Source organism: Mobula hypostoma, chromosome 10 (genome assembly GCF_963921235.1).
Source record: "Mobula hypostoma chromosome 10, sMobHyp1.1, whole genome shotgun sequence".
Classification (NCBI taxonomy): Eukaryota; Metazoa; Chordata; class Chondrichthyes; order Myliobatiformes; family Myliobatidae; genus Mobula; species Mobula hypostoma.
Genome location: NC_086106.1, coordinates 86,030,368 through 86,054,679, shown reverse-complemented (window position 1 = coordinate 86,054,679; position 24,312 = coordinate 86,030,368). Strand labels below are relative to the sequence as shown.

The 24,312-nt window shown below is 39.9% G+C and overlaps 1 protein-coding gene across 8 annotated transcripts in view; it reads left to right on the top strand.

Annotated features, from left to right (window-relative positions):
• LOC134353008 (probable E3 ubiquitin-protein ligase MID2) overlaps nucleotides 1-24,312 on the top strand; it is a 245,231-nt gene that overhangs the window by 208,792 nt on the left and 12,127 nt on the right. For all 8 annotated transcript variants that reach the window (XM_063060783.1, XM_063060781.1, XM_063060780.1 and 5 more), the window contains 3 exons: nucleotides 6,966-7,114; nucleotides 10,217-10,344; nucleotides 12,503-12,646. In XM_063060783.1, coding sequence (XP_062916853.1) covers nucleotides 6,966-7,114; nucleotides 10,217-10,344; nucleotides 12,503-12,646 — 421 coding nt within the window. The remainder of the gene's footprint in view (nucleotides 1-6,965; nucleotides 7,115-10,216; nucleotides 10,345-12,502; nucleotides 12,647-24,312) is intronic.

The window sequence follows — 24,312 nt, the reverse complement described above, 5'->3', positions numbered from 1 at the left end:
CTTTAATATTATTGGCTTTCTTAATTTCGTATTCCATCTTTTGCTTCCTTATGACTTACATTCTTTTGGTTTTTAAAAGCTTCTCAATTCTCTAACTTTCCATTAATTTTTGCTCTAGTATATGCCCTCTTGCTGGCTTTTATGTTGGGTTTGACTTCTCTTATTAGCCATGGTTGTGTCATCCTGCCTTTAGAATACTTCAAGCAACACACACAAAATTCTGGTGGAACGCAGCAGGCCAGGCAGCATCTATAGGAAGAGGTACAGTCGACGTTTCGGGCCGAGACCATTCGTCTTTGCGTTTTCTTGTGTTTGCGTTTAGAATACTTCTTTCTCTTTAGGATGTATATATCCTGTGCCTTCCAAATCGCTCCCAGAAACTTCAGCCATTCCTGCTCTACCAGCATCCCTGCTAATATTCCTTTCCAATCAGTTTTGGCCAGCTCCTCTCTCATGCCTCTGTAATTCCCCTGCAATATTGATACACCTGACTCTCAATTCAATTTTAGTTCAATTCAAGTTTAATTGTCATTTAACCATATATGTATGTTCATGAATGCAGCCAAATGAGACAGCGTTATGACAGGGTCAAGGTGCAAGTTATCAATACACGCAGTAAGCACACACATGATCACAATCACGTAACAAGAGTCCCAAGGCCCACAATCCCCCTCCCACCCCCAGCAGATTGATACATTCAAGCCAAAAAACTGACATAGAATATCAGTAAAAATACAATAATGTGGTTTTGCATTGCATATATATAAAATATAGTCCGCCTACCCCCACCCTCCCAGCCCACTGACATCATCTGTCAACTGGCCACTAGGCAACACCATGGGTCTGAGGCCCAGTCCTCACATATACAAGCACATATCGATTAGTAGAACCAGAACCAGACAAATATACATGTGTAGCGTCGATACCCCTCAGTCCATTTTAAATCCTCAGTGGCCACAACTGTGCTATGCCACCCCCAGTAGAGAGCGATGGCTTGACACCGCAGCTTGAACCCTATGTCCACCGAGTGTCACAAAAATTTTTGCAGTCAACCACAGCAGAGCTTGTCTTCCGCCAAATGAAATGCTGAGAGGGCAGCTCCAACTCCATTCAGGACACTGTGCTACACCGTCCCTGGTGAAGCACAATGACTTCATCACTCTAGGCGGCTGCAAACAGTCGAGACCATTGCTTCAGCCCTAATCCTCACTGCAGCCAGGGTGTAGGCCCCATCCGTCCACCCCTGCTCACATCCAATAAACCAGCAAATTGAACTTGTGGCATACCAGATTAACAATGATCAAAGGGGTCTTGCCATCACAAGAAAAGTGACCGTGATGGCTACTCGCTATTTGACTGTAAGGCTCCATTGACTCAGGCAGCAGCACTTGGTGCAGCTGCTTCATTATCTCCACCAGCAAGCAACCTGCTGATGGTGTAGACCTGCAGACCTTTGAGTTCTTAACGTATAGCAGTATCTTGTGATCATTAGATGTATAATTAAGTATAATGGTAGCACCTTTTGTTGACCCTGTAGAAGCCACTGTGACCAATCTCACCACCATCTTGCATGTCAAGCATGACTTTTGCTTCTCCTTCTCAAATTTCAGGGTGATTTCAATTGTATTATGATTACTTCCCTAAGGGTTCCTTTACCTTAAGCTCTTTAATCAATTCTGGTTCATTGTGCAACACCCAATCCAGATTAGCTGATCCCCTAGTGGGTCAACCATGAACTGCTCTAAAAAGCCATTTCTAGGGTATTCTACAAATTCCCTCTCTTGGGATCCAGCACCAACCTGATTTTCCCAATCTACCTGCATATTGAAATCCCCCATAACTATCGTAACATTGCCCTTTTGGCATGCATTTTCTATCTCCTGTTGTAATTTGTAGACCACATCCTTACTACTGTTTGGGGGTCTATATATAACTGCCATCAGGGTCTTTTTACCCTTTTAGTTCCTTAGCACTACCCACAATTTAGCACCTTCCAATCCTATGTCACCTCCTTCTAATGATTTGATTTCATTTTTTCCCAACAGAGACACGCCATCCTCTCTGCCTATCAACCTGTGCCTTTGATAGAATTTGTATCCTTGGACAGTAAGCTCCCAGCTATAATCTTCTTTCATCCGTGAAGTATGATTTTCTTGATGCCACAGCATCTGCTGTTGCAGTTTGCAACAATGGAGTGTTACAAGACCTTTTCCTGTCTTTGAAAGAAATTTAGACTATTGAACTCAAACCTTTGTGTTAGTCTACTCTTGATACTAAAGTAGATGCCCTTAGAGATACAATGCAAAGCAGCTTTGTTTAGCACAATACAGATAGTTACCACAGACAGGTAGCATAATGGTTAGCACAACATTTTATAGTACAGTACCAGCGATCGGGATTCAGTTCACTCTGCTGTCTGTAAGGATCTTATACGTTCTCCCTGTTACCACATGGGTTTCTTCTTGGTGCTCTGGTTTCCTCCCACATTCTAAAGACATACGGGTTAGAGTTAGTAAGTTGTGGGTATCCACGTTGGCACCAGAAGCATGGTGACAATTGCAGGCTGCCCCCACCACATCCCTAGACTGTATTGGGCAATGACACAAATGACATGTTTCACTCTGTTCAATGTTTCACAATTTACATGTGACAAATAAGGCTCATCTTTAAGATCTTCTGACGATAGTATTCTGCATCTAAAGGGGCCTCAGAATCTCTGTATTTAGCATCAATGGTTGTATTGGGATCATGTAAATCCTTGCTCCACAATGAAGTATGTATATCTGGTTCCCAATCAGAGCATTTAATTGATGTCCTCATGTATCACAATGAGTAGATTTTCATTAGTGGTCAGACTTTACTTTTAGATCGAGTAGAATGATTTGAACAGTATTCCATTTGCAAGACCTCATCCATTTAAAGAGCACAGATTATTTAAGAGTGGCAGTGTGGAAGTGGAAATGGACCCCCACGGCATAAACTACAGAATAATATTGATGGAAAATTTTCTCTTCTTAAGGAAAAGCAGGAAATTATTTAAAAATATGTATGTTGGCAAATTCCAAGCTGTTCTATCTCTTCTTCAAGCCCTATCCCCAGGTATAATACTATCATTAAAGGTTTTCAACATGATCCTGTGGTTGCTTAGAAACAGCGCAATGAATAAATCAACTCTTTAGTTTCTGCAAATCGTTACTTCCACAGCAACTGCATTTGTTATATTAATATCTAATTCAGTCAATAAAATATTTATTAACATTAGTCTCTTCAATAAAGTACTCCAGAGAAATATAGAAGAAGCTAGAGAAAGAAGTGAAGTAGGAAATTTTAGAAATTACTGAGGTCTGCTGGAGCTTTGGGGATGAGTAACAGTCATTAAATACTTTGGGTATGTATCGGCAGTCAACTGAACAACACATAGGGATCAGGCACCTTTAGAACAACCAACAACTGATGAGGATGGGGTGGACTTATCATAACTTTTAACAAACTGAGCAGTGACCTGCATTCTCACCATATTGGTTTGGTAGCATTTCTTTAATCATTGTTCAGCCTACTGAGTACATGCCAACCATCAAGCATCCATTTATACTGATCCTACTTCATTCTCCCCAAGTTATCTCATCGATGGCCCCATATTAAATTACTCACTATGAGCAGTTTACAATGACCAATTAATCTGCCAATGTTTGCTTTGGAATGGGAAGGAAAACCCACACAGTCACATACAGACAGTACTGGAAGTCAGGATTGATTCGGGTCGCTGGAGTTTTGAGGCAGTAACTACTAACTATGAACATTGTGTCTACAGAGCCTCTGAAATAACTGAGCTGAATGTCTTTTCCATGCACAGTGCCCAAATGGCATCTTTGGACTGAGCCACTGTATTGTATTTGAGAACATGGGCAATTCTAGTTTTGAACACTGCCTCAGGACGTAGGGTACAAATACTAATGGGGCAGAGAAAAGGTACATAAAAAGGGTAGTGTTACAATGGTCATGGGGGATTTATAGAGTGCCTACTAGATGGCTTTTTAAAGCAGCTTGTGGTTGAGCCAATTTGGGAAAAGACAATTCTCGACTGGCAGTTGTATAATGAACCAGATTTGATTAGGGACCTTGATGTAAAGGAACCCTTAGGAGAAAGTGATCATAATACGATAGAAGTCACCCTGCAGAAGGTAACATCTGGCGTATTGGCATCACAGATGAGCAAAGCTACCTACAGAAGCATAAGAGAGGAGCTGGTCAGATTTGGTTAGATGTGGACACTAGCAGGGATGACTGTACAGCAGGAATGGGTGGAGTTTCTGCAAGTAATCTGGAAGACACAGGATCAGTTCATCCCAAGAAGAAGCAGCAATCTAAAAGGAGAATGAGGCAACCGTGGTTGACAAGGGAAGTCAAAGACAGCATAAAAGCAAAAGAGAGTGCATATAATATAACAAAAATTAGAGGGAAAGTAGAGAATTGGAAAGCTTTTAAAATCCAATGGAAGACGACTGAAAAGGTAATAAGGAGAGAAAAGATGAAATATGAAGGTAAAATAACTGAAAGAGGGCAACAAAAGTTTTTTCAGATATATAGAGGGTAAAAGAGAGCCAAGTGTGGACATCAGACCACTGGAAAATTACACTGGAGAGGCAGTAATGGAGATTAAAGATATGGAGAACAAACTTAATTAGTATTTTGTGTTGGCCTTCACTGTGGAAGACATTTGCAGCATGCCTGAAATTCAACATAGTCAAGGGGCAGAAGTGAGTATAGTTATTATTACTAAGCAGAAGATGCTTAGGAAGCTAAAAAGACTGAAGGTAGATACATCAAGTTGTCCATATGGATACACCACAGTGTTCTGCAAGTGGTAACTGAAGTGACTGTGGGGCATTAATAATCTTTCAAGAAGCACTAGATTCTGGAAAGGTTTTGGAGGATTGGAATATCACAAATGTTACTCCACTCTTTAAGAAAGGAGGAAGGCAAAAGACAGGAAATTATAGGCCTGTTAGCCTGATTTCAGTGATTGGTAAGATGTTGGGAGTCCATAATTTAGGCTGTGGTTTCAGGGTACTTGTAGACACACAACAAAATAGGCCAAAGTCATCCTGGTTTCCTTAAGGAGAAATCTTGCCTGACGAATTTGCTGGAATCCTTTGAGAAAATAACAGGCAGGCTAAACAAAGGAGAGTCAATGCATGTTTTTAAGTGGACTGTCAGAAGGCTTTTGACGAAGTGTTACAGGAAAGATAATTACATGGGCAGAAGATAATTTAACTGGCAGAAGACAAAGGGTGGGAATAAAGGGAGTCTTTTCTTGTAAAGGTGTAGACTATTTTCTAATTGGGGAGCAAATTCAGAAATGGGTGGAGAAAGAGACTTGGGAATCCTAGTGTAGGATTCCCTAAAGTTTAACTTGCAGGTTGAGTCAGCAGTAAGGAAGGCAAATGCAATGTTAGCATTCAGTACAAGAGGACTAGAATATAAAAGCAAGGATGTAATGCTGAGCCTTTATGAGGCATTGGCCAGACCACATTTAGGGTATTATGAGAAGTTTTGGGATCCATATCTGACAGAAGGATGTGCTGGCATCGGAGAAGTTCCAGAGGAGGGTAACACGAATGATCCCAGGGTTAAAGTATGAGGACTGATTTTTTAGTTCTGGGCCCGTATTCACTAGAGTTTAGAAGAATAAGGGAGATCTTATTGAAGCTTTCCAAATATTTAAAGGCCTAGGTAGGGTGAGCATGAAATGGATATTTCCAAAAGTGGGAGAGTCAAGGTCCAGAGGGTATTACATCAGAATACAGGATGTAACTTTAGAACAGAAATGAAGAGAAATTTGTTTAGAAAGAGGGTGGTAAATCCGTGGAATTCATTGCCACAGATGACTGTGGAGGCCAAGTCATTGGATATATTTAAAGTGTTGGTTGAGAGGTTCTTGATTAGTAAGGGCATCAAATGTTATGAGAAGAATGCAGGAGAATGGTGTTGAGAGGGGAAATTAATCAGCCATGATTGAGTGCTGGAGCAGACTATGGGCTGAATGGTTTAATTATGTTCCTACGTCTTATGGTGTTATGGTTTTATTACAACCTTTCAACAAGACTTTGATATTCTGCACTGGAGTTTTCTTATTACAATAATCCATTTGTGCTCTATTGTGAAGAAGATATTAATATGATAATAAGCAATTACTTCAACAATACTGTAAAAAAATTCTTTGGCTTGCAGAAGTGTTCTCCCAAGAGCAAAAATCAATCACTATAGATCATTAACTACTGCTTACATAGCTTTAAGACAGAAATTTAAGAACTATTGCATGAACAGCAATGAACTCTGATAATAACCAGAATTTCTTCATGTTCAACAGTCCATCAGTGCCACTTGTTCTGCAGCTAGATCTGCAGATTAGTCCTCCTTTAATGGCAATTATTTACAGACTAATCCTACAATTTAATTACTTGCTCACCAAAGTTGCTCACTCAGTGCTGACATTGCTAATCTCCATCTGATTGAGATATAGGAGGCAGGGATCACTATTAACAATGATGATTATTTATTCAGAAATGTCAAATCTGACAAAATTCCTTTAAGACCCCTCTTTCAAATCAAGAAGCACCAGGACTAATTGTAGACACTTTTAATTAATTTATTACCTAATCTACTGCAGAACCAGTGATTTTTAACTTTCCATTTCAAATGGTCACATAGGGCTTTCAAGTATGCACACGACCTATTGATTTCCCATCCAAAAATTTTAATGACTAGAAATTTGAATATGCAGAATTTGAATTCACGCTCTTGTGGTTTTACACCAAACAGAATTTCAACATAAGCAATCAAAATATGGATAAATTGGTGTATGGCTTCTTCAGCAGCAGGTTATACTTGTCTTGATAAATGAGCCTGCCTCCTTGACTTTTACGCCTCGTATATTTATTTTTTTTTATCTGCTCCTCTTCAAGGTTATGAAGTTGAGGAAACTAGCACAGCAGATAGCAAACTGCCGGCAGTGCTTGGAGCGGTCAGGGTCTCTCATCAATCAAGCGGAGCAAAGCCTGAAGGAAAACGATCATGCGCGTTTCTTACAAACAGCAAAAAATGTAACAGAAAGGTGAGCCAGACTTTTCTAGAAATATTGGAAATAGTATAGGTGAGACAGAATAAAAGTACTAAAAAATAAACAACTCCCCATAGACGTTTAAAAGGATTATTTCTTGCATTAGTTTCCCATTCTCCATTCCCGAAGAATGGAATTGTGCTTTGTGATAGATCTACAGGCAACACCCATCAGTAGCCACTGATGTGACAGTTTAAATGGAGAACAATAGAAGGCTCAATTTTCCTTGGAGTCCATATGAATCAAACCTAATATTATGCGTACATTCCCAAAATCAACTGAAGGTAGTCAGAAGGAAATATTCTTGCTCAGATTTTCCCCTTCCCTGGCTAAAGAGTGTTGATGTTGGTTACAATCCCAATCCCAGTTGACATCAGTTAGTTCTGCTCAGATCAGAGCTTGATCATCAGGCAGTGACTCTAGTTGGCCAACACTCTGTTCTGAACATTGCATGGCCATTGAACTATTGGAAGAATGCCAAACAAGATTTGTTTTGAAGGGCTCAATTAATGACAAAGTATTCCAATATGGACCACTTTGTGGATCTGCAGAAGGTTATACGATGGAATAATTAGTATCCGATTTAGAATATGCAAGGATTTCAATATCCTTTTTGAGATTTATTAAGAACCAACTAATAGCTGAGAGATTTTAAGAATGTGAAATGAAAGCATTTAACTGCTAGATCATGAAAAGCAAGAAATCCAAATTCAGTTCTTCTGTAACAAAAGTAAAACTGGTAATACAGTTCTGATTGAATTGATTACACGTTTATCAACAATATTTTTATTTTTATGTTCTTTCTTACTAAAGCAACTTGCAACGTAGTTCCACAAGTGTCAGATAGCCAACTGTTTAATTCTTTAACTGATTCTTCTCTGGTAGAGAGCAATGAGCACGTGCAATTCAAGATGTCAGCCTTCTCCAAATAGCGACAAAGTCGCAGTTGTTAAATCAAGAGTTGAGTGATTTCAAGAGGGGTTTTCCTAGTATTAGTCTCAAGTCCTCTTGCACCCAGTTAAAGATGCAATTGCTGAGTGAGGTCAGTTACTTTGGCCAAGTACTTGACTCAATAGAAATTTAAAATGTTAGTGGAAGTTTAGTCCATTAGAAAGACACTCCACACCAAGTCTGCTGCAGTGTTAATGTCATGTTGGCCAAGTGAATACAGCACAGAATGGCTAGAGTGGACCATTCCAGCAGATAAAAATGTCCTTAAAAGAAAGAACAACTGAAATATCCATTTAAGAATCTGAATATTTAGTTATGTGGCAAACTTTCTGTGGAAGTTGAATAGTTCATACTTGAATAAATTAAATAGCCAGTGTTTCAATAACTCAAGCACTATGCTGCAGCAGTAGTAATGCCTACAGGACAGCCCGTCACTGAGCAGAAAGTAAACTTGATTTTTCTATTGCTTATTTATGTAGGCAGCTCCAGAGAATTGACTTCAAAGATGTCAAAACATACTTGCATCTTCAGTACTCAGTGCTGATTAAAGTCTTTACTGAAGGAAATTATACCTCTGCCAGTGATCCTATGCAAGCAGAAAATTCTGTATCATTTTATTTAGAAAGGAATTTAATCAGCACAGAATGCTGAGGAATTATCAATAGCAAGGAAAGGTCTTCAGCCAATTGAATTTAATGTTTCCAGTATGCAATACAACCTCAGCAGTATTGAATTAATTTGTAAAATTATTTTACTTTTATACTTGTGCATTTATTAGAAGTATTTATAACTTAATAAATCATATCAATTTAAAAATTTATATTTTACTAATCTTAATTTGTATTCTACTTCATGATAAACCAGAAATACCCTGGTTAATTTATGTACAGGATTTAATATTTTATATACCTCAGTATGAATCAAGAAACTTTCTGAACTGTAGTGCTTTGGTTTTCAAATCTGCTTTAACAATTCATGTTCAAGTTCAATTTATTGTAATTCAACCTTACACATATACACTGCCAAGTTCCTCCAGACCAAAGTGCACAACACAGTACATATAACTCACACGTAAAGTAATACTACCACAAATAAATTAAACAATAAGGCACACATATGACACAACTTAAAAAGTAAACAGTAAGGTGTTTTATACATGATGAGACCTGGGTGGTGGCAAGGAGTTGAGTAGACTTACAGCCTGAGGAATGAAGTTGTTTTCCATCCTAACTGTTCATGCCTAATGCTATGGTACCTCCTTCCTGATTGTAAGTAGTCAAAGGGATTAGTGGATGGATAGGAGAGATCATCGACAATGCCAAAGGCCCTGCATACACAGCATTTCTGATAAATATCTCTTTGTAGGGGCTTCTGGTCAGATAGATGCCTTGCAATTCCCATACCAGATTGTGATGCAGCAGGTCAGGACACTCTCGATGATAGTCCTGTAAAACTTGGCTTGAATGGAAGGATGTGAGCCTCATCCGCCTCAGTTTCCTCAGGAGGTGGAGATGCTCCTGTTCAGGCAAGTTACTGTCGCCCTTTTGGGCAACAGGATGATGGTGGCCACCTTGAAGTCTCAGGGACAGTGAGTGGACTGTTCCAGAGAGATATTGAAGAAAATCTCATCTTTCACACATGGAATCAGCCCCAAGCTGTTATTTTTTGCATTTTATGACCCGCTGAACAGGATCAAACTTTGGAGCACTTTATTATTCCAGCTTCCTATTCCTTCATAATTGCTTTATCACATTGTCAGTGCTAGAAGCATAGAAACACGAGCAAATCCAGACAAGTCCTGATGCTTTGTTGAAAGATCTATCCTATTGAGTATGGTATGTGCTAATATATGTGGATTCCTCACTGTGTCTTTCTATGTTTTTTCAGTTCCATATATTATTTATTGGTGCTGCAAGTTTGACGTTATTACTTCCCAAGACAAGTCGATGTCCAAGAGAGATGGTGAAATAGCAAATACAAATTACAGCAGTACAAATTGCAGTAATGCTGATTAGCTTCCTCATTACTGTGAAAAGGATAAAAACAGCAAACTCAAAGTGTTAAGATGTGTTTAAAAACAAAATTGCTTTGTGTAAGATACTTCCAATATTGTTTAACTCTTGATGATCTTTCTGTGTTTTTCAGGGTTGCTATGGCAACAGCATCGTCTCAAGTCCTAATCCCAGATATCAATTTGAATGAAGCTTTTGAAAACTTTACTCTGGATTTTACAAGAGAAAAGAAGTTACTAGAAAGCCTCGACTATCTCACAGGTAACATTTTTAAAAGATTTTTTGTGGTTTATTATCAACCCACAGGAAAAAACATCTATCTTCCATGAGAAGATGGCATAGTTGCATACATTGATGAGAGTTAGCTTTGCCATGTACAGCAAGCTCCAGAATTACAAAAACACTTCAGATTCTTTCCACATCTTTTTCAAGAACCTCCACAGTCTAATACAGTCTCAGCCAAGCAACCTAAATCCACTTGGATGTGCAACCACGTTGCTTGTGACAGTGGGTAACTGCTTGTTCCCCATACATATTTGTTAGGTTTGGTATCATGTTCCTTTCTTAAAGCAATCACTGCTAAACTCCCTGGGATCTTGTGTTAAATCTCTGCTCTTACCAAATCATTGGGTGTCATTTCTGATGGATCAAATCTACCAGGGAAGACTCGCAGCATATGCTCTATGCATGTTTTCCTCATAAATTTGATTGAGGATGCCAGGCATCAACAGAGTGAAATCTGTAAGATGAAATGCTTATTTTCCGCAGCTAGCTCTGACCTGGCAGAAAATCACTGCAGTAGTCATTATAGAAATAATCTGCAAAATTCAATTTGGAGTCTACATCAGTGAACCTTGATGTTATGGGAATACAGCTACTAGAAAGATGATACCACCAAAGCATGACATAACTCTGGAATTAATCCGCTACAGTACAACTGTAATTTATTCTCTCACTCAGGTCTCCAGGTAAAGTGAGATGTAGGTGGCTTGTTCATTACAGGGCCAAGAACCGGGTTAACTGGAGTCCCTGTTTGATTACTGAACATTGCTAAGCCAACTGAAATGCTATTTCACAGCGGAGATGACAGATTTTTTTTTATACAGTGGACACAAGTAAGATGTTCAGAAGTTTAATTATAACATATTGTTTTAAATTCCACTATTCCCCCAGCAGACGGATAAAAATATGACAAAAGCTTGAGGGGGAAGAACTCCTTATGACAGACAAATGGTGATAAATGTGCACTTTCTCGTCCCTCACTTATCGAGGATTCTGAAAGAGAAAAGCGTGCTAATAGGCTTCATTAATTTTGTGGGGCTGTAGACTAAATGTGAAAGTAACTGATTTGATGTGAATAATTAAGCAACACAGACATAAAGTGACTGATAATAGATCACAGAAGTATACTGTATATTTACTCAAGAAGTCTCATTTAAGAAGAGAAATGAATTCCCAGAGTTCAGTGAAGATGTTACATATATTCAAAGTGGAATTGAGAACATCCTGTAATCTTTTCCTCTGTCCATTCATAATGTCTTCCTGTGATGGAGCTCAGAGTAGAATGTCTTTTGCAGGAGTCTGCAAAACATCTGATATAGCCTGCCCACAAGGATAAACAGAATGTAATTAGGTCCTTCATGTTTGAGATGTTGGCATTGGAGAGAAAACTGACACTTGTTCACTTATCATGCTGGTATATTTGAAAGATTAAGTGAAGGTAGTGTAGGTAACGTTTATCCATTGTTTTGTCTCGGAGGAATGTAGGTGACCATGTAGTGTCTGTGGATTTCTGCTTTTTCCTCAAAGTTAACTGAGGAAAATTGGCCACTGTAAATTTATCCTGACATATCAGTGAGTGGGTGTAATCTGGAGAAGAGTTGATGGGAATGTGGGGAGAATGGGCAAAAAGGTGTATCATAGCCCCCTACCTGTCTGGATAGTAAGGGCCATAAAGGCAGCTTTTCACAAGATGATGTTGTTTATTTTGATACTTCTTCAATTCCACGTCCATTAATGGTTATTTTCACTGTGCTAAAAGAATAGTCTTGCCAAAGCAATAAAGCAGATTTCCCTGTGACCAAGGATTGGTTTGACTCTTCCCTTTTTATTTTTTCTCCATTATTTACATTCAACTATTGACTTTATTTTTGTCCTGTCTCAGTAACATCTACTTCTCCGGATTATTCACTTTACCAAGGGTAGTTTGATCATCAGCACCTTTTATGGCAGAAACAATAGCCATTTCCTTTTTTGTTTTCGCCTGCTTAAATTCTCTGGTCCCTCAGTGCTGTTGATCACTAATTTTTCCTCCCCACTGCATATTTGTACAGTACAATATACCATGCTAAATTTGTTTAACTCTTTACTTTGTTTAAAGGTTTCCTTTAAAACAGTCAATCTCATTTTCCCATTGCAGCCCCAAATCCTCCAAGCATTCGAGAAGAACTTTGCACAGCATCACATGATACCATTACTGTCCATTGGACTTCAGAAGATGAATTCAGCATTGTCTCCTATGAGCTACAGTATACAATCTTCACAGGACAAGCAAACTTTATCAGTAAGTTTTAAAAAACTAAGTACGGTAAACAAGATTTTTATATGAGTAGATTATTGAGAATAATGCTAAAGATCAATAATTAATATTCTCAATCCCCTGATCCATGCTGATTACATTTCCACACCCTTTCTTCAATTTAAAATCTCCATTTCTGTTTTCAAATGCTTTGGCAGTCTCATCTGTTGCCATCCCTGTACCCTCCAACCCTTCAACTCCATCATGATTAATGTGTTATCTGGACAAAAGGTATTAGTTATTTATTTTTATACTACCATTAATATTATTGGTTTGAAATTTTATAATTCTCACTTGATATTTCAGCTGCAAGATATTGAGTGAGAATCTTCCAGTGACAGCAACAACTAGACACCAAGTACCAGGCCAATACAAAATAATGAAGTCTAGTCTGTTAGTCGGGCCTCACATTGTAAACAATATGATATTCTAAGAAGAGTGTATTTATAGGGGTTGGCTTGATGGTGATCATTCACGACAAACTCTTATTCTTGAAACTGTAGGAAAATCGAATGCAGGATGAACCTACCACTTTCATAGAAAGGCCTGTAAAATCAAATAACAGTTAACTAAGAATGTTCAATTCAAAAAATGTTATTATTAACACTGTTCTTTCACAATCATTCCTCTCCATTCAAATGGATGGTCTACCCTGCTGCAGGTTCACCAAACAAATTCCGCAGTGTTAGTGCTGGGGCTTCCCCACAGGGTCATGGTCTGATGTTGGAACGCCAAATCCAATGTCAAAGCACAGTTGGGAAATCTCTAGTGAAGATCAACCATTAGGCAGTCAATATGACCAGCAATATCTTTTTCCCTTACAATAAAATTGTAGTGCCATAAAAGAGTACATAGTTTAACCCATTTCACAACATCATTGTTAAAACTTCAGTTTATACAAATCTTACAAAAGCAGCTCTAAATTTAAATAACTTCTGTTGTTGAGAATGCTGCATATTTCCAGATCTTATACGTCTTTGAAGTTCTATGCTGGACTATAATTACAGAGATCAGAGTAATTCCCTGCTGTAAAATATTGAACAGATGAATATAGTAATTCAATGATGCAAGCAATCTTCTAATCAGGATCCCTGGAGAATGGTTCTTTATGTATAATTTGGCATCAAGATATGAGATATCTTAAGAGGTCACAACAAAGAAAAAAAATAAACAACATACTATTTGAAAATTGTTATTTTGACCAGGGCTCTATTATAGGCCTTTCAAACTATGTACATTGTAATTCAGGAGCATGACAATCCTCAATTTTTAAAGTAATGTGTTGCTTCTCTCAAGAGATGTCTTGCTTCAGGAAGGACTGCTTTTCTTAATCGCCTTCAAAGTTCGAAGAAAATTTATTCTCACCATATACAAACCTGAGATTCATTTTCTTGTGGTCATTCACAGTAAATACAAGAAACACAATAGAATCAATGAAAGACACTACCCAACAAGACAGAAAAACAACCAATGTGCAAAAGACAACAAACTGTGCAAATATAAAAGAGAAAAATAATAATAACAATAAATAAACAAGCAATAAATATTGAGAACATGAGATGTGGAGTCCTTGAAAGTGAGACCATAGATTGTGGAAACAGTTCAGTGATGGGGCGAGAGAAGTTATCCCCTCTAGTTCAAGGTCCTGATGGTTGAAGGGTGAAAACTGTTCCTGAACCTGGTGGTGTGGGTCCTGAGGCTCCTGTACCTTCCTGATGGCAACAGCGTGAAGAGAGCATGGCCTGGATGATGGGAGTCCTTCTTGATGGATGCTACTTTCCTGTGACATGCAGATGTGCTCATTGGTCAGGAGGGCTTTACTCATGATGGACTGGGCCATATCCATTACTTTGTAGGCTTTTCCAATCAGTGGTGTCTCCGTACCAGACTGTGATGCAACCAATTAATATATTCTCCACCACACATCTGTAGAAGTTTATCAAAGCTTTGAATGACATGCCAAATCATTGCAAAGCTTCTAAGAAAGTAGAAGCACTACAATGCTTTCTTCATAATGGCGCTTATGTGCTGGACCCAGGACATAGCCTCTGAAATGATAACTTCGAGGAATTTAAGGTTGCTGACCTTCTTTATCTCTAACCATCTGATGACCATGGACCACCAGTTTCCTTCTCCTAAAGTCAGTAATCATCCTCTTGGCCTTGCTGACATTGAGTGAGAGGTTGTTGTTATGGCACCACTCAGCCAGATTTTCAGTCTCCTTCCTACATACTGATTCGTCACCAGCTTTGATTCGGCCAATGACAGTGGTGTCATCAACAAGCTTAAATATGGCATTGGAGCCATGTTTAGCCTCACAGCTATAGGTATAAAGAGCAGAGCAGGGGGCTAAGCACACAGCCTTGTGTTGCACCTGCACTAATGGAAACTGTGGAGCAGATGCTGTTGCCAATCCAAATGGGCTGGAGTCTGTAAGTGAGGAAATTGAGGATTCAGTTGCACAAAGAGGTATTCAGGCCTAGGACTTGAAACTTTTTGATTAGTTTTGAGGGGAATATAAAATTGAATGCTGAGCTTTAGTCAATTTACAGCATCCTGATGTATGCATCTTCACTGTTCAGATGTTCCAGGGTTGAGTGAAGAGCCAATGAAATGGCATCTGCTGTTGATCCTGTTGTGATGGTAGGCAGATTGGAGTGGATACAAGTCACTTCTCAGGCAGGACTTGATCTGTTTCATCACTGTGGATGTTAGTGCTACTGGATAATAATCATTGAGGCAGGTTACCATGTTCTTCTTAGGCACCGGTATAGGTGAAGCTTGCTTGAAGCAGGTGGGTACCTCAGACTACCACAGTGAGAGGTTAAAGACATCAGTGAACACTCCACCCCGTTGATCAGTGCAAGTCTTTAGCTCAGCCCAGTAGCTGAATGCTTTCCGTGGGTTGACCCTCCTGAAGGTCACTGAGTGAAAGATGGTTGTTATAGCACCACTCAGCCTCAGACAGAAATCACAGGGCTGTAGGAGTTCATGAAAATTCCTCCACGTTTTGACAGTCAAACTATTGTAAGTGTAACACGCTGTAAGGGCTCACCGCTAATGTAATGATTTTTTTTGTAGCAGCAATGTTTGGGTTATGGCTGGAGATAACAGGACGGTGGATGCATGTTAGCCAATCAGGATTTTGTTGCCGTCTTGTGATACTGGAAGCAGTTGATTTAGTGGGCTTTTGTGAGAGGGAGAGGGAGAGCGAGAGAGAGAGAAGGAGAGAGAAGACGCAAATTGAGAGATTTGGTAGACTGCTGGACAGGGTGGACTCAGAGCAGGGGTCCGAACGTCAGCGACACTTGAAGGAGACCGATGGTGGAAGAAGGCCTACTGAGTGAGCTCCAACTTTGTGCACAGACTGCTTATTATTAAATCTTATGATCTGGGCCCTTTTACTTTTATATTTTATTTCTCTACTAACCATATAGTCAAAGTAAGAGTTATAAAACTTAATTTAATCCCGTATTGTGTACTGTTTGGTATTTCGGGGTACTGATTTGTAACAGGGGACACATCGCACAGCATCCACCCAAACGAGATTTCTTAAGTTTGGCCGGGCAGGGGGTTATCACCCCCTATATTAAGCCACTAGGCGAAGCGAGTGTTACATAAGTATGAAAAGCATTGAGTTCATCTGGGAGCAAAGCTTTCTTGTCATTTATGTCACTTGGTTTCATTTTGTAAGAGCTAATTGTGATCAAACACAGCCGCAGTTGTTGAGTATCCTTTGGTGACGTGAGTTTCATCAAAATCGCCACTTCGCAAGTGAGATTGCTTTTCTGGATATCATACCTGAGCCTCTTGTGTTTAATTGGTCGCTAGACCCAAGTGCCACTGATGTGGCCCTCGGCAGAGTGTTGATCTCATAGTTCATTCTGGTTGGGTAAAAGGGATGCACTCATCTACGACTATTTTTATAAAGTCCATGACAGCCATGGTATATTCACTCAGACCCTCCCATGACTATGGCCCAGTCCAACAAATTGAAGCATTGAAGCAATCCCGTAGCCTCTCCTCTACCTCCCATGACCACCTCTTTGTTGTCCTTATCTCTGGAGCCTTGCACTTTAGCCTCTACCTGTATGCAGGTAGGAGGGCAGCCAAGTGATCAGATTTCCCAAAATGCAGTATAGGCATGGAATGGTAGGGATTCTTAATGGTGATATAGCAGTGGTCAATTGTGTTGGGATCCCTGGTGTTGCAGGTGATACATTGATTATAATTGGGCAGAAATTTCTTTAAAAAAGTCTGATTGAAGTACTTGAAAGTGATTTGAAAGGCATTGGGGTTTGCTGTTTCTGGTTTCCTGATAGTGACATCCAGTACCTCGTAGGCCTGATTTGCATTAACCTTTGGTTGTATGTAAACTGCAGTCAGGTTCACAGTGGAGAACTCTGTTGGTCAGTTGAATGGTTAGCACTTAGATGTTCCAGATTGGAGGAATAAGACTTGCTTCTCAGCACCACGAAGAATTTCTCATGAAACAAAACCCCACACTTTTGCCTCCTCTGAATGAGCAAACTGGTTCTTCCTGTGTATCGAGAAGCCCTCGGGTATTGCCAATGTATCCAGCATGTCCAGAGTCAGCCATGTCTCCGTGAAACACAGAACGTAGCAATTCCTCATTTCCCTCTGATACAATAATGTTGCCCTTAGGTCCTCAATGTTGTTCTCCAGCAACGGTACAATTTTTAACATGATCCTGAGTGGAGGAAGATTCGTAGCCCAACATTTTAGCTTGGCTTGGAGTCCTCACCTCCTCCCTGTCTTTTAAACATGGTACTGTACCTTCATCCACTTAAAGGTGTATTACCTGGCTGCTTGAGAGTTAAGTCCACTGAGCCCTTCAGAAGATCATGAAATCTCTTTTCAGTTAAGATGGTTCAAAAGTACAATATTTAAGGGAAATTACAGGCTGCAGATTGCAGTGAGAGTTGTTTAGAAGAAGTATATTTATAGGTTTTATAAGCTGCCCACAACACGTCGCCATGGTTCACCAGTGACATTTTGCAAATCCCTGGATCATTTCAAAGCATTTGTGGTGAGTGTAAGATGTTGTGATCTCTTAAGAGATTTCTGGCAATTTACATTTTTCTTCAAACCCTACATTTTACATTGAAATTAAAGGAGTTCAGAAGAGTACTACACATGTGGAATGCTCATTCTTTCAAAAATATGAGACCAGAACGTAATTGGAATGCCATGACCCGTCCTGCATTATGATTTGTCATGATTATTTTGCCTCCTACATCACAATCAAGAAATTCCTGTCAAGGTCTGCATAACAATATTGTTGCAGTCTTGAACTTTGCTGCTGGCTTCTTCCTAGTACCCTCAGGATATTTTGGTAGTATAACCTGTCTTTGCTCAGGCCTGCATTAAATAAGAGACTAATGCCACACTTGTCAAATGAAAACACTTGCATTACATTCTCTGATGGGCAAGTAGAACTGTCAGGGTTGGGCTGTAGAGAACCTTGTAACCTCTTCAGACCACATCCCAGGATATCATCAGATCTCTTTACCTCATCACACTGGTTCTTTCAAATGCCCTCACTTCCTTACTGAATCACAAAAGTTTGCACACCATTGATGTAACTGACACTAGAGTGCCCATGACATGTCAGCAAATCACAAGGGTCTAAGTCTACTTTCCCAGCAGTAACTGTGGTCCTTTGATTTTAACCCTTTACCATAGCCTGTTGACAATCACTGCATAGAAAAATTGTCTCCTGTTATTTTGATCCTGCTCTATTTGTACTGTTCATTGCAGAGATTTAAGAAAAGAAAAGATAGAATGACATGCAGAAAAATTGCTGTTCTGAAATTGCCTGGGGTTAGTTGTCGTCATAGTCAGGTGATGGAGGCAAATTTTGCATTCCACACGCTTGAGGGAGGAAGAGCATTTGCTGATGCTAAGACAAGGTTTGCCAGCATGCTGCCTGGTTTAGAGGGCAGGTGCTATCATGAGGGGTCAGATAAAGTTGTTTTTTCCTCTGGAGTGGTGGAGGCTGAGGGGAAATCTGATAGAGATTTATAAGATTTTGAGAGGTATAAAGTAGACATGGAATATCTATTTCCCAGGGTTGAAATGTTTATTACTAGAGGGCATGCATTAAAGGTGAGAGAGGGTAGTAGGTCAAGGGGGATATTGGGGCTATGATTTTTACTCAGACTGGTGGATGCCTGGAATGCGCTGCCTAGTATGGTGATAGATGCAAATACGTTAGAGCCTTTTAAGAGAAGTTTGGATAGGCACATGGATGCAAGGAAGATGGAGGGATATAGGCATTGTGTAGGTAGGAGTGATTTAGTGTTTGGGTGTTTGATTTGCACTTTAGCTGGTTCAGCACAACATTGTGGGCTGAATGGCCTGTTCCTGAGCTCTACTGTTCTATGTTCTAAGATTGAAACTCTTGAATTGGAATTACCGGCATGTTGAGAGCCAGCATAATACAGTAGTGCTGGATGAGCCCATATTAGAGTATCAGTTAAATGAAAGCAAAATTCCTTGGATTAATTAAACATCAGGATGAACAGGGCACAGTTGATCAATAACCATATAACAATTACAGCACAGAAACAGGCCATCTCGGCCCTTCTAGTCCGTGCCGAGCTCTTACTCTCACCTAGTCCCACCGACCTGCACTCAGCTCATAACCTTCCATTCCTTTCCTGTCCATATAGCTATCCAATTTAACTTTAAATGACAACATCAAAACTGCCTCAACCACTTCTGCTGGAAGCTCGTTCCACACAGCTACCACTCTCTGAGTAAAGAAGTTCTCCCTCATGTTACCCCTAAACTTTTGCCCTTTAACTCTCAACTCATGTCCTCTTGTTTGAATCTCCCCCTCTCTCAATGGAAAAAGCCTATCCATGTCAACTCTGTCTAACCCCCTCATAATTTTAAATACTTCTATCAAGTCCCCCCTCAACCTACTACACTCCAAAGAATAAAGACCCAACTTGTTCAACCTTTCTCTGTAACTTAGGAGATGAAACCCAGATAACGTTCTAGTAAATCTTCTCTGTACTCTCTCAATTTTGTTGACATCTTTCCTATAATTTGGTGACCAGAACTGTACACAATCAAGAAAGCAGTAAAAAAAATTGCAGCCTGAAAATGAGTAAGAGGTGGATTTAAGCAGTAGAAGCAACTTGGGGGATAAAATCGGTGTTTAAGAATGAATATGTGGAATTCAGAAGCTCTGTCCAAGAGTGAATAGCACCCCAAGCCTAAGGAGCGGTTGGGTTCAACCTGAAACCATAGATACAGAGAGAGAGGGAAAAGAAGATTTATTACCCTTTATTAATGTTGCAATGGATAGACAGGCTTCAATGATGGCTTCATTCAGCCCAATGTTCAGCTTAAGGAAATTACAGATAAGGAAGGACAGGCGGCCAACCAAACATAAAAATAGGCCATTCACCACTCCAAGTGTGCACAGTATTCAATACGTCCATACATGCCAATCCCATGTTCCTGCTCTCTCTCCAAACCGGTTGATGGCCTTTCGTCTCTCTTTGTTAAATATATTTATGACTTGGCTTCCACCATCTTATATAGTAGGAAATTTTGATTCACCAGTCTTTTAATGAAGACATTTCTCTCAACTCAATCTTGAGTGTCTGGCCTCAATCATGGCACTGTGATTCCTGATTCTAGACTGCCCTTCCCACAAGCCAGAAGCAATACTCTGTCTGCATTCAGCTTGTTGCGCCCTCTCAGAATTTTTGTACATAGACCTCGGTGAGCATTTCAAAAGGGGCCGGCAGTGTGGCACTACACGTTCATATGTCAGTGCTGTCCCACACATCTGATCAAGGCAGCAAAGTGGCAGGCCAGTAGAATTAGTGAGCCAAGGACAGATCTTCAGGCTCTTTGAGGCTAATGGATGAATAAGTAAAAGCATTTGTTACAGCAAGCTTCAGACATGTTAGCTCATTCAGAAGCGGCTCTGCATCAAATTAATGTATAACAAGTAAGGTAAGGTAAGATTAAATGGATTGGTTCAGGCAGGTGCCTGTCCTGTCATGTCCTCCAGCAGACTTAACGAATAGTGACAACCTCTACTTCCAGTGGAAAAATGTAGAGGTTCTAGTGAAACAGTAACGAGCTGGCCCATAGGCTGAAATGCTGTCAGCTTAAAACCATCTTCCTCTTGTTAGTGTGTGTTTACTTTACCTCTGTACCTTATTTCAGGGAATGCGCTGAGGTTAATGACTTTAATTGTTCTCTTATTCAGAGCCTAATTATAAAAGTTTATGTAGTCTTGCATAAGTAACACGTTAGCCATCAAATGCAAGAAAACACAGTAACACAGGATGACATGAGCAGGAATTGGCATCTGGCCTCCAAGCCTGTCTTGTCATTCAGTACGATCATGGTTGATATTCTTCTAGTTTCAACTTGTCCTCTATGCCAGATCTCTGCAGCTATCAACTCCCTGATCTTTCAAAAGAAAAGGTCTGTTTAGTTAATAGGAGTGATTCTCCACAATGATCTGGACCAGAGAATTCCAAAGATTTGATATGATCTTGGTTTGAAATAGCCAGTTCATTATCTTAAAACTATGTCACCCCCTTAGGGTTCTCCCACTAACAAAAACATCTTGACCTTTGCACTGTCATGCCACTTTATGACCTTATACATTTCAATGAGCTCACTATTTGTTCTTCTAAGAATGCAGATCAACCTGCTTATCCTCTCTTGAAAGAACAGTACTGTCATTTAGCCCAGTGAATCTTTTTGGACTGCTGTCAAAGCTACTATCACCAAGTATTCACTGAATCTTACTAGTATGAAAAACAAAATTATCTTGCGTGTAGGACATCATTTTAACAAAAGGACGCATTAAGTATAAAGCAATACAATAATTTGTATGGGGGTGGCCCTGGTCTTCATCAGCTTCCTAATCTAACAATCTTCATTTGAAATAACCAATTTTAATTTTTGGGGACCAGTGTTGTGGGCTCTGTAAACACATGAATTGGGGATGGTGATGAAAGAGGAACATATTGAATTTTATGGATCCTAGAGACCAGCTGGATGATAATCATTTCTCCAAAACATACAGCTTACCACAAATCTAACCCCAGGAAAAGCATTAAGCATAGAGCAGCAGTCAGACTAACAGGATGCTACAATCTATTCCAGATGGACTTAAAATTCTACCTTCCATTGAAACCTCTCTGGAAGGTGGGAACCCATGGCTCAGGAACTGCCCAGTAGATTCATGAAGACACAAAAATAGGAACTCCCAAGGAGAGTCATGAAGACCTAATATAATTCTCTCATACAATATAAAATAAGAAACATATGAAAAAATGGAAAGATTTTGAAACATTTTCTTGGCTATTCCTTGTTTATAAATAATTACAATGGATTCTGTTTAATTGAGAAACATTGGGACCGGAGAATTTTTACCCAATTAACGGCTGCCCCAATTAGCCGAAGTATCGTGGAAATAGTTTAAAGGTATAAAAAACACAAACTACCATTTAACTGAGTAACAAAGTATGTATTTGAATGAAATACAGTATAAAATACAACACTAAGATAACGATAATGAACTGCCTTCATACAAAGCTACTGGCGAATGCAGTCTCTAAGCCTTCATTTTCATTGTAACTTTCAAGATAATAGTCGACACCTTCAAATTCTTTGTGGTTTCTAACTTGTTGAAGTAGTAAAATAATTTCATCTTCACTCCCAGCTGTTCTTGCCATTTCTAAGCCTGAATGCTTGAAACTGCAGAGAGCAAGACAGTTCTCAATGGTCTTACTGCCTCTTTCTCACCAGCTATCAGTGACAAAAAGCTCTGCTTTTGAACACAAACGTATGCAACTCACACTATTTTAAAAACTGTTCGCTCTTAAGTACTGAGTACTTTCTAATGACCACACAAGTGCACATGTCTGATGCTAGTTAGAAACTGTTCAGCAACAGTCTCCTGCCCCAATAAAGTGGCGTAAGGTCCTAAATAAACAAAGGTTTATTTCCTCAATTTGGTTTTGTTCTTTAAGAAATGTCCCAAATAAGTGGTTGGCTCCAATTAACCAATGGCCTAATTGGCAGGAATCCACAGTATTTTGCAAATAAGTACTGAACTTAAATATCTTTGGCTAATTAACTTGGTTCTTGATATTTTTAATGATTAAAAGACATTGCTAAATAAGTTTGTAGATTCAATTAGCAGTTCAGTTTCATAATTTCTGAATCACTTTATCCAAATGATCAGCAAACATATCAGACCTGTTCTTGGAGCTGCCTGAGCTAATATTTAAATATAAGCACGATCTTCACTACTCTCTGGTGCAATTCTCAGCAAGCTCAACTGATTACCAGTTGTTTACTAATTGAACAGAATAATAAAGCAATTAATCACTGCCTCTGTAAACCAAGCCAAGTAATTAATTTATGTTTGAACTTACCAACTCGAACCTTTTGCCAAGAGTCCCCCAAGGCTTGTGTACAGCTGAACAGTGTAGACCATAGGGTTCCAGGTTTGATTTGCATTGTGTTATTCACTAAGGAGGTACTGGGAATGTTGCAGTTGTTCAAGCAGAGCTGGTGGGGAGTTGGGTCTGTAAGATGTGGTAGACACATATCCACTGCCCAGCAGCACCCTTACTGCAAAGTGCATATTTGGGGATGCAGAATTAGGACAACAGCGCTCACAATGTGGGTGGCTCCGACAAAGTGTAGTGGAATCGGCCCGCGGTACGTGAAGTTATCCCTTCTGATTCAAGAGGCTGATGGTTGGAAGGGTAATAACTGTTCCTGAACCTGATGGTGTGGGTCCTGAGGCTCCTGGACCACCTTCCTCATGGCAGCAGGCAAAGGGAGCATGGCCTGGCTGGCGGGGATCCTTGACGATGGCTGCTCCTTTCCTGTGACAACACTCCATGTAACTACACTCAATGCTACGGACTCACTTTCAAAGACTCTTCATCTTATATTCTCAATATTTATTGCTTAGTTATTTTATTTTTTTCTTTTTGTATGTAACGTTCCGTTATATTGGCTCGTATATGTCTAGGGGAAATCCCACCCAGCACCTGCCTCAACGCTCCCCACAGGGTCGGTCGCCGCCCGAATCAATCCCAAACATCAATCATCAGCCAGCACACACAGTAAAGTTTAACAAGTACACTTTATAGATATTACTAATTCTATGACATTAATATAAATTCGATACAGAAAGGGAAGTAATAAAAAAAAGGCGCCAACACTTATCGAAGTCCAAGTTCTTCGCGCGCTACCGTTGGAGCTCAATCGAATCCGGACGACCACCCGGATCCTGTCGACTCACGGCTCAGGATCACCCGGAGTGATCGACTGGAGCCTTTCCGCATGTTGCCGTCCTCCCCGTCTCTCCTCCGACTCCCTGTCTCTCCTCCATCCTCCCTGTCTTTCCTCTGACTCTCCGTCAAAAACCCCGTCCACCATCCTCCCCGTCTCTCCTCCGACTCCCCCCCAAAACCCCGTCCACAGTCAGATGATACAGCATTATCATCCGGAAACAAAATGATACATGACTACCCATTGGTTAATAGCACCCTGCTATCTCTAATAACCCAAGCAACTGTCTAGTTAGAGACTTTTTCAGCATTCCCCAGTATAACATAACAAAAGAA